Raw genomic sequence first — 11,402 nt, forward strand, 5'->3', positions numbered from 1 at the left:
TTTGTAGAAAAATTAACCTTGGGTTAAGTACTAAGCCCGACGCTGTGCCTAAATTTGAAAAGACGAAAGCTACATTCATTTAGCAAGGAATGCGTTTCTTCATTAAGCTCTAATAATAAAACCGAGGAGGAGATTCAGCTGTTGTCTTGAAATTAATTGATCCGTTTTGTTCCCCTATAGAAAAGAATACGCAGTAATTTTGTGTGATTTTGATCCACAAGCCGACCAAAGAGGATTAAGCGTCTCTAAATAACAGCAGTGTTTTGAATTATTAAGTGACCTACATGGATAAACATACAGTAGCTTTGCTTTCAGTGAAACGCGCACTCCAAGCACGGAAAAGCTGCGAGCTGAAAACAGAGCTGTAATGTATTCGTTTAATCATCCAGTCAGATACTGCAGCATTTTGAACCTCCACATTTTAATCACTCAGATGGTATTACCAAACCAAAGTAAGCATATGGATGCGCTCCTGAGGGAGCTGCATGGGTATTATGCTGCACACGCACACGCCCACCCACGCAGAAAGTTAACAACACAACATCGCCACTTTCCCAAGGTTAAACAAATGCCAAACACCATCTTCTACTGCAAGAGCTAACCGGTTGCTCGAGGAGAGGAGCGGGACGTTCCTCCCAGCGGCCGGCCCCCCCCATCAATGCCGCTGTTGCAGGTTCAAGCACCCGAACAGCAAGCCCTCACACACACTTATTCACACACACACACCTGTCAGTAATACAGTGAAGATGCCAGCAGTGCCATGTGAGAGCGAGAGGCAGTTCCAGATTATGTCAAGATTGCGTGCTGTAAGCGATTTTGCAAGCTCAGGCAACAGTAGCTGGAGTGGCTTTTCTCAGAAATTTGCACTATACTGCACGTTGTTTAGTTTGCTGTATGTTTTATTTAGCAATGTGAGCCTAAATGTTCTTTTGTCCAAAAGATTTCGACAAAAGCCAGGCTTCATCCTGTTTATGTACAGTCTATAAATCACTCCTAGCGCATGGGTTGGAAAAGCCGCGTTTGTTCATCAGGCTGCAAGATGTAAAGAGGAGTTGTTGGAAATGCAGAAAAAAGAAACAAATTCACATGGGAGGTGCTGAGGTGTGACTGCTGCTGCGCTGGCCTTTCCCTCTCCAGCCACCATGAAGCAGCTGAGAGGAAAAATAATGCTGAATCAATACAAAGCTATAATATCCACGCACTGCAGTGAATATCGGGCTGACACAGAGAGGAAGGTGTACCAGGAAGGAGGGGCGGGCGAGATCAGCTGAAGCCGAGCAAGTTTCCATTCGGGGGAATAGTTTTAGCTGAGGCTTTGTGTTTGGGTTGCTCGGTGGGCAATTAGCTTCAATGTATTAGCTCAGCAAACACGACCATTCTCTCTGCATGATGAATGAGGCTGTTCAGAGGCTCGCTCAAGTATGTTTGCTCCCCAGAGGTGTCTTTGTTTCCACCTTTAATCATTATTCAATGTGCTACAGAAATATAATTCACAAGCAAGAGTTTACAATACACAAACTGGAGCGACTCTTAGGTTTTAACCACAGTGTCGAATAAACCGTGACGACTGTAGGAAGACTCAAGCAGAGCCACACACCACCGGTGTGTACTATATGTCTGATGATGTCTGATAATTTTCCAGAAGTCTTCGTATTTGAACTTCATCTGTGTCATCTATATTTATTATGATGAATCATATCAAGTGAAGCAACTTTTAAGGTATCGACCACATGATAATTTACTTCATCTACAAACCGTTGTGGAGAGGAAGATGTTCCTAGTGAGCAACAGCCATGAATTTAACATTAAGGCTACATGAGTTATTGATACTTTGATTTCTAGGTGTGATTTAAATCTGAACATTTCGCATAGAGTTAGAGCAAACAAAACTAAAACTGCTGAGTCTGAAAGTGGACAAAACTTCAAAAGGTCTACAAGAAAAATCTGAAAGCAATGCAGAAAATGCACCTGAAACTCTTTAGTCTGAATAAATGTCGTTCTTGTTTCAGTTTATTTAATAACTACTATTATGAACACATTCATTTTGAATAATTAAGATTTTAAAGCATAAAGAATGTTGTTGGGTTTTTTTTTTTTATTCCTGAGACCGGAACCTTTAGATTATGTTTCTGGTACAGCCATAAATCTGACACACAAGCACCGTCTGCAAACAGCAACTGGCATTTCTGAAAAACTTGAATTGGTATAATAGCACTTTGCACCAATCTGACAGTTGAATGACCTAAATAACAGATTAAAAATGGTCAAATATTTCTTGTTGAGCTCATATGTCTATTTATTTAATAAGTTAGCACCAAAAATGGTTTTTAAATAGAAAACAAGACCATCAACTTTTCTTGCTTATTTCCAAAAAAATTAATTACAGACTTCCAATGAACTTGATTTAAAAATTTCAATCGAGTCCCACCACTAGAAATTAGATTATATTTGTAACAACAAAAACCCAGCCTTTTAATCTAAAGTATTGTTAAAGATTTGAGCTGAACAGGCTGTGCACCGTGTTCAGGATGCCAGTTGCATGAATCATAATTTCCCAGCAGAATGTCTCTCATACCACAACCGCTTCTCCATGAGTAAGTTTGTCAGTAACACCGATAATATCTCTAAAGAATGTGAGAAACAAATAATAAGAAACTGTAAAAAAAAAAAAATAATAATAACATGATCGATTCACCCATAACAACAATAAAACCAAAGCCCACACACAAAACTACTATTATATGATGGGTGTAGTTCTGTTATTTTCCTTGAAAGAGTGCTTGAATGATAATTGAGAGTTTCAGAGTTTGTGTGTTTTGCTTAAAGGATGTAAATCTCTGTTTGTGTAATGGACACAGAATGGCTTGATGTCAACTGTCCTCTCATTTCCAGTCATTTAAACAAAACATTTCCAGTATTCCCTTTCTTTTGGAAACTTTTAGGTAGCTGGGCTCTTAATGACTAACTTGTATTTATATAAAAGGAGCAGATGAGTGTTATTAGCATGAGTAAATTACAGCAAAACCCAGCAGATTCACACTGTTTATACTTAGCAAATCCACAGGAAATAACAGTTACAAACAGTATAATCTATTGGTTGTTATGGCTCCTAGAGGCAAAAAAAAAAAGAAAACAGCAATAAGGTATCTTTAGTAAATATACTTTTTTGTTCTTCTTTAGACATTTTGAAACAAAATTTTCAAACAAAAAGCAAATGCCATTAGCATTCATCTGAAAATGCTCTCCTGGGTCCACCGAAAAGAGACTCGTGAACTCTTTTTGGTGGAAAAACATGAACCAAAACATTGATGTCAGCCTACTAGTTGAGTCAATGCTCCTAATAGAGCTGTACATTAAACCAGCTTAATAAGTAACTGAATCTGAGGCTACAAATTGTGTGCTAACTTTAGCTCGTAAGGACCAAAGAACATGCTAACCGAAAGTTGCTATAAAGCCTACCATGCACAAGCAGACGCTTTGCACAATGTCCTTAAGAAATTAAATAGAGAACCTAAAGGTGAACAACTTTAAACATTTGTCTACTTATCTTGCCTTATAGTAGGGATATTCTGAAAGTCCCTCCCCCTCTACACACACACCATGATATCAGCACCAGCCTAAATCACTGATACATGGCAGGAAGGATCCATGTTTTTATGTTGTTTATGTCATGTTCTGATGAGCCTGTGTGAATTGTTAGTGCCACTTTAGAGCACCGTCTTTGACTTGTTAGCAGTTCAGCACAGGGTTGAGCAGGAAATAAAATTCTCTAGCTACTAGGAGAGGAAAGAGAAACAATATTTTAGGATGTAATTGCCTTCAATTAAGTGGATATTCTTGGCTGACTTGGTATTATTTGGGTTAAAGACTGCGAATATCCACAAGCATTCAGCTCCCATTTAAAATTACACACATTATCCCTTTACAACCCTAATGGTAAAATCACATGAAATGGTTTCCTAGGAGATGTTATTGTGAAAGATGGAGCCAAGGGCATAATCACTATATTTATGCCGTCCAGGAGCAGCCAGTAATCACCAGTAGAAATTGAGTTGCATCGCTGGAATTGAGCAGGCGATAACCTCAGTTAATTGTCGTTTTCAAAGTTACCGTTGTTTAGTCGCAGTGTGCCGTTCATTAGTACACAGGAGGGAGGGAGAAAAAAAGAAGAAAGAAAAAAAAATCAATGTAGAAATGTCCAAGCCAAGGTCTGCTACTGCAGCTACGGGGAAGCTTTAATGATATTTATTTAAACTGTTTCCCGAGATTAGCTGTCAGGGCCCGGCGCTCTGAATTAAAAATGAGGTCATGAAAAAGATGGCATCAATAACCTTGAAATAGACTGCCTTTTGCTTCTGTGCTGTGCCATTTTCTCAGTGCCTCTCCCCCCTCGATCTCTCCCTCTCTCTCCCTCTCTCTCTCCCCACTCGCTGCCTTGCACTTCATGCTGTTTCTTTCATTATACAGGTCAGCGCCTTTTAAAAGCTCCTACATATTTAATCTTCCTGGTTTCCTACGTGATCTCTTGTTACAGAAACATCACATTCCAATATCTCTGTTCCTTTCTGCCAGTTGCAGATTTTTAATACCTCACCATGCCTTGGCACTCTAATGTAATTGCACAACTGGGTTGGCATCAGGGTGGGGATGGAGGCGGCGGCGGTGGTGAGGGGGGTATCCATGGCAACTGAGAAGCAATTTAGAATAATTTGCTATTTAAAAACTCAGAGGTTTTGAGCAACAGCAGAGTGAGCAGATGAGAGGGGTTTTTAGGATTAACTCATTTTGTCTTAAAAGCATGAGACACTCGCCAGATGTACTGTACGTACGGGACCGCAGCTTGTGAAATATTCCCCGCCTCAGATCATGCAGATATGTGTTTCTTTTCGAGACAGATGCACGCTTGTTCCAATTTTAGTCGACTAGATGTTTTATTGATTCAGCCTTTATTCATTCCTCTTGCTATCGATGTTCCTCCGCATTCACTAAAGCTGCTCTCCACATATAAAAATACATTGTTAGGGAACCTTGAGTCAGTCCTAGAACATTTGTAGCAGAAAGACACTGTAGTTTTTTTCTGTTCTCCTTAGCGTCCCTCTGCATTGCCCTCACTGTATTGCAGATGCATCAAATATGCTCCATTACACTTTGGCTCGCCTTTTCTTTTTTTTCTTTTTTTTTATGCAGCAGCTCCAACGCAGATTTCAATTATTCTGGTAAAAGCAGAGGGCGATAGTTGGATTGCAGTGTTGTGAGAGTGTCGCTTTCATGTCCTCTGCATTACAAGCAGGAGAAGGCAAGCGGCAACAGCGGTGGATTTTTATTAAACAAGCAAAAGCGTGTCAATAACAAAGAGTAAAAGTCGTGCAAAAACGGAAGGTGAGGGAAAGGTTGAGAACAGAAGAAGGTTATTGTGTGGCTGTCGGCATTCCTTAACACCGAAAAACAATGTCTCAACATGTCTGGATCAAACGCCTGGCCAAGTTCTTTGTATCTCTGTGACTTTTCACTGGATGCGAACCCGGACCTCAGCTTTGGGCGCGGAATGCAACAAAAGGGCTACTTATTGTTTAGTATGGAAACTGTGGAACTGTGGAATTTGATTGAAGTATTTTCCAGATGTTTAGAAGTGTTTCTATTTCCAGATTTCATCCATCCGTCCACCCAGTCTACGGTTTTTCAGGTTCCATATCTGAAGCTCGATCACTGTAGAAATATCCACCATAATCCTCGGCAAACTTAAGTATTTGTGCAGGCAACTCACGTAAGAAATGTGTGGAGTTTCTCAAAGTAACAGAAAACTTATTTTAGCCCCTGAGACGTGGATGTTTTTTCATGAAAAATGCTTCAATGAGCTTTCAGTGGAATTAAATCTAATAGTCTGTTTTGATTTTTTGGTCCCTGGTGGCAATGAGAAATGACAAATTATACCACTGGCAATCTGCATGGGAAGTCCGCTGAGATTAAAAAAACTAGTTCAGTGCGGCAAGTTAAATTTACAGCATTCCAGATAACGCTCAAGTCCACTTTAAAGAGCAAAAGGAGACAGGTTCTGTACATTATTGGGCTTTAATAGTTGAATTACGGAAAGTGCTCCTTTATGCAGAACAGTGGACATTTATTTTACACAGTTGGTGCTCGGGGCTCACACCTGCCAGGGCGAACATTTACTGCATACTGCCGCAGCCGCAGCTAATGAGAGCAAACCCCAGGGGAACAGTAGAGGTCATTTTAAATCTGGTATTTTCAGACTTGACAAAGGACTTAAGTTTTCATACATTCCTGGGCTGCCCTCCTGTTTTAACTGCATGAATGAGGGTCACCTCGAGTGGTTTGGCTCTGAGACAAAAGATGAGCTCCTAGGCATGAATCCAGAGCAGAGGGAGCAGAAACAATGTCTGTTTATCCCTCTGCTCTTTCTCTGAAACAGTTTGTTTTCTTTCTTTTTTTTTACTTTCATGTTTAACCAGAATGTGACTTTTTCTAAAAACCCTTGCGTCCTCGCAGACTCGTAAAAACGTAAGTTATTTTCTCTCCTCCGAGTCTTTCTTACAGCCCCGGGATCTCGTCCAGCATCTCTTTAAATAGTTTCTTTACCCCCTTTTCTATTCTTTTTTTTTTTTTAATGCATGAAGTAGCTCTTGTGATCTTAACACAACACCGACTAAAATTAATTTCAGCTTGGATGGGAGGGGAAACTGTTGAAATGGAACAGCCCGCAGGCGTTTTCCATTTATTTGGTGACTTGGGTTTTTCTTGGGTTTTAGCGCACAGCTTGTTCCTGTAACACAAAACTCAGATGAGAGCAGCACATTGCTGGTAAAGTCACCTTGTTTTTGCCAAGTTGTCTTTTTATACAGAGGGGAGGTGCCATGTGGGTGTGTTTGTAATTCATTATTGTCAATGACGCTGATCTCCTTTGCTGAGGGTTGTGCTTTAATGAATTACACAGTTAGTTATTGTCTGGACGTTAGTGCTTGTCTGGATGCATTACGTATTAAAAAGAAACAACAACTTCTTTTTAGCTTCATTGCATAAGCTAAGCTTAAAATAAATCTTACTTTATTTTAAGCTTGTTGTTGCATATTTTATTTGCTTGTGATTAACATGGGGAGAGAAAGAAAAGAAGCTGCTTAAAAAACAACCAGGTAATAAATTGGCAGGAGGCAAAGTTAAGCATTTATTGACCTCATAAAAATAGTTGCCCCTCCCGCTCTGATGAATTCTTTCCTGGAATCCATCAGGGTGCAGAACGCCCCCAAGTGGCTCGAATCATTAACTGCACCTGGCTCTCTCTGCTTGTTCACTGGCTGCCAAGCTCTGCCTTGGAGGAAATTGCTACTCACAGTGGTCTTGTATCACAAGCACTTATTATATCATGTTGCACAATCATGACTTGGTTATATGTGGAAGGCTTGAAAGTACTCCAATCTGTCACACTGAGGGCTGAATTAAGGCTTAATGGTTCGTGTTACTTTGTTTTCTGTTGCTTCCTTTTGTCAAATAAAAGCAGAAAGATGGAGCAGGGGGCAATTAATTAAATAAATAGATTATTAAATATGTACTGAATTAATAAATCCATTCACAAACACACATTTTCTCACACACACACACATATATATGAGTTTAGGTTACTAATGATTAAGTGTCGCACTTCCTTGATTGTTTTTCTATTTTATTTTATTCTTTATTAATGAAATTTAATAACATTTCACAACCTGGTGGACTATTATATTGTGCAAGTTATGTTCAAAATACATAACAGTATATTATCAGCATATTTGAGAAAAAAATCTTTATTAAAAGAGAGAGCATTTATAATTTGAGAGGATCAGAAATAACAAAAAAAAAAATTAAATTAAACAATTGAAATGTTGTATTTCTGTTTATGGGCCAAATCTTTGGAACAATCTGTCTACAGAAACCACAGAAAGTTGTTCAGTTTTACTTTTAAGAAAATAATACAAAATAATATTATGCTATAATATAATGAAGTATATTGATGCAGTAGAGTATCATTACAAAGATTACGTGTTTTTCTTTGCTATTATACACATTGCCTGTTTTGTGTTGAAACTTGTGTCTATATGGATGGTTGATTAATGCTTAGTTGCTTATGGTATAGTGAAATGACTTTTGAGACTTTTGTTGGTAAAGACAAGACTAAGAGCAATTTTATGAACCGACTGGTTCATGCCTAAGTTTAACATAGATTTTCCATTAGAAATTATTAAAAGGCCATGGTAATTTCCCCAGGATCAGTTCTTACATTATCTGGGGCAGCAAAATACCACTTCTCCACCCACCCACCACTCACAAAGCGTCCTTACTGACATTCCTTAACGTTGACCCGGGCCAAGGCAGCCATCTCTTTCCCACAGATAATGCAGATTGCTAACAATGGACCCAGTTATACATTCAGTTCCTTTATTTCTCTGACTGGATCCAAGCTAGATTGGTAGTTTTGCCTTGTCATCAATATGAACTTTTCCAAAAATAAAAAACAACAACTTTATCGTAGTTTATTTTCTGTGCTTTAGTATCTTAATTCCAGAAAGCGTGAGAATAATTTCTCTGCTTGTATGTTTAAAAAAAGACTAGATGTTGTTTTTTTTCTCTCTGTTTTCCAGGATTTCGTCACAGTAATCTTTGTTGCTCATTAACATGCCTTCATCCACCCGCTATCCTCCCTTTACTCCCCGTTTCCCTTTTCTCTGTTTTCCTCCTCTCTTCTCTTCCACAACCTTTTTGCTCTCTGTCTCTCCAATAAGTCACATTTAATAGTACATTTCCTTTCTTGGCCTGGGGCCTGGTGCCAGACCAGCTGTATGAAATGTAGTTTCGCCGCTTTCCCTGCCAGCACTTTTGTTCAGAGGAAGAAAAAAAAGAAAAACAAAACCAAAAAAAATCCCACAGAGCCTCTTGAAGTCTCTGAGGCTCTTTTTTTTCCTTCTTCCTCATTTGAAGAGGAGGCGAAGCAGTTCTTGATTCATTGTTTGTTTTACTGCCATGTCCCTTAAAAGGAATAGTGCAACTGTCTGTTGTTGTTACACGACAAGGGCTTATGTCTTTTCTCGAGACTGAAAAAGTTCTGTTCCTGTCTGACTTTCATGGATTATTCTGTAAAACGTGAGAGAGGATTTTGAAAGATTTTCATAGCAACTTACTGATGTTTTATGGCGTTGTAGCTCTTCAAGTCTCAGTTTGTTCTTCCGCAGTGTTTCTTATTTCTGGTTCGGTGCCAGCTTCCATTTTGTTCCCGGAGCAATAAAAGTCTAAAAGTTTCCCTTGCTGCTTTTTCATGTCAGTGTTTTACACATGGGTGTTATGTTATCCAGATCCTAATGTCCCCATTTGTTACAACATGACATATTTAAATTTGACTTAGGGTGTATCTAAAAGAGGAATAACAACATTTAGATTATGTTAAATGTTTACTTTGCATAATGCTCTTTGTCATTTAGCATGAATTTGATTAAACGTGAGCATATGAAGCCTTTGTGTTTCTTAAGTACCCCGGCATATTGCTTCCATCTGAAAATATTTTCATCGCTGTAGCTAATTTAAGGGCTTCTGTCTCTAATCATTTTCGCATGCTGAAGGAGATATTAAGTGCTGCGAGCTTTCTTTAAACATTTGATTTCAATTCTGGCAGATATTTTCTTCTTTTCTCATTTCCAGCCGCAGTAACTTTACACACCCACACTCACATTCTGTTCCTTCGAGGTTAAAGTAATACCAAATGTGATCTTTCTCAGCAGGGGATAACTCATTATTCACATTCTCTCTCCTTCTCTTTCTGTCTTTCTCTCTCTCTCTCTCTCGCATACACACAGAAACACACGCATACACACACACACACATATACTGGCTCCAGTCTGGATTTCCCCGTAGCCCAGCTTAATTACAATAGAACTGTTAATGCTTTCCAGGTATTAAAACAAGGAGGGTTTAAAACAAGCTATATAATGCACCACAAGCTTGCAGCTGTTTTGGTGCGGTGTGTGTGTGTTTGTGCGTGCGCGTGCCTGCGTGCTTGGGGAGGGCGGGGATTGTGCGCTTTGAAAATCTATATTTTAGCAGCAGCAGATAGGAACAGTGCTTTGCAAAGCTGTTTACATAACCGATATGTAGTTCAGAGTTGCTAGGTGTAAAGAAGAAAATGCATTGGGTTTTTTTTTTCTTTGTTTTTGGACAAATGAAAATCCGAAAAGGGCATCTGTTTGCATCGTGTGCCTCAAATCCACATTTTGTGAAAACACATTATCCTACAATTAGGCTTCAGGTTTTTGAGGGTATGTCTCTACCATTGGCACATTAAGTGACCCAAATGGATTATGTTTAGGTGTATCAGAGTGAATGGAGAGAAAGAAATATGTAGCATTTTCCTTCCGCTTCACTTGTGCACTGTTTTGTGTTCGTGTATCACATAAAGTCATAATAAAATACATTAAAGCCTATGGTCGTACGACCATAGAAATGTGGAAGGGTGCAAAGTGCATGCTTTGCACTGCACCGCGTTTGCTTAGCTGTTACATTTAAACCAGCGTTATCAACACTTGGTCATGTGAGCACATAATAATGCGCCAACTATAAATGTGGGACGACACATTTCTATCATATCTCCTGCTTTTTTCTTTTTCAGGCTCCTCCTTCCTTACGAGAGGCACCTCAAAGGCGAACAGGACAAGCCCCTTCCGTTGGCCAAACCCAGGAAGCAGGAGGGCAGCCAAGAAAAGGCGTCTGGAGCCAGCGTCAAAGTGAAAGTAGTAGGGGCCAAGAAACTGAAAGGCCCCAACCATCCGAAGCTGGGCAGTAAGAAGGATAGAGGAGAGGTGAAACAAGAACTAACACAGGTCAGTGTCAGGGTTCCTTAACACTCTTCATTACAAAATCCGCCCCCCCACACATTTTTTCCAATATATTTTGAATCTTTTAGTGTCAAATATTGCTGCTGATGTTCTTAAATAGAATTTGGGTAAAAGGTTTTCTCTGAACATCTGCTTTTTGGAGTCTGGTATAGAACCCACTTTGCTGTTTTTGTAGCTTCTTCACTAACATGTATTGCCTATTTTTCTAAATGTAAAAATCTTGGACTTGGTCATTAAATTATGGATCGTCCTACACTAAATACAGTGATAGGTATTTTTCCTTTCGAACCTATATAAAATAAAGAACCACAGACAACGTATTATGAATTTTATAGCCAAGCTTTTGCAAAAGGAGAAAACACAGAGAACTGGTCCTCTGACCAGTTCACCATGTGTTCTGGGCTGCCCTTACAACGGCTCCTGTTTTTATTGTCAAACAAAATGATAATACCTAAAAATCTCTAACATACAGATTCTTCAAAGCACAGTTTGTGAACTGGGGTACCTTTATCTTCTTAAGATTTCCAAAAA

The 11,402-nt window shown here is 39.2% G+C and overlaps 1 protein-coding gene across 1 annotated transcript in view; it reads left to right on the forward strand.

Annotated features, from left to right (window-relative positions):
• Positions 1-11,402, forward strand: part of arid5b (AT-rich interaction domain 5B) — a 106,397-nt gene that overhangs the window by 89,459 nt on the left and 5,536 nt on the right. The window contains exon 9 of the mRNA XM_014470692.2: positions 10,646-10,856. Within this exon, the coding sequence (XP_014326178.1) occupies positions 10,646-10,856 (211 nt within the window). The remainder of the gene's footprint in view (positions 1-10,645; positions 10,857-11,402) is intronic.

The sequence above is a fragment of the Xiphophorus maculatus genome, chromosome 22, assembly GCF_002775205.1.
Source record: "Xiphophorus maculatus strain JP 163 A chromosome 22, X_maculatus-5.0-male, whole genome shotgun sequence".
Classification (NCBI taxonomy): Eukaryota; Metazoa; Chordata; class Actinopteri; order Cyprinodontiformes; family Poeciliidae; genus Xiphophorus; species Xiphophorus maculatus.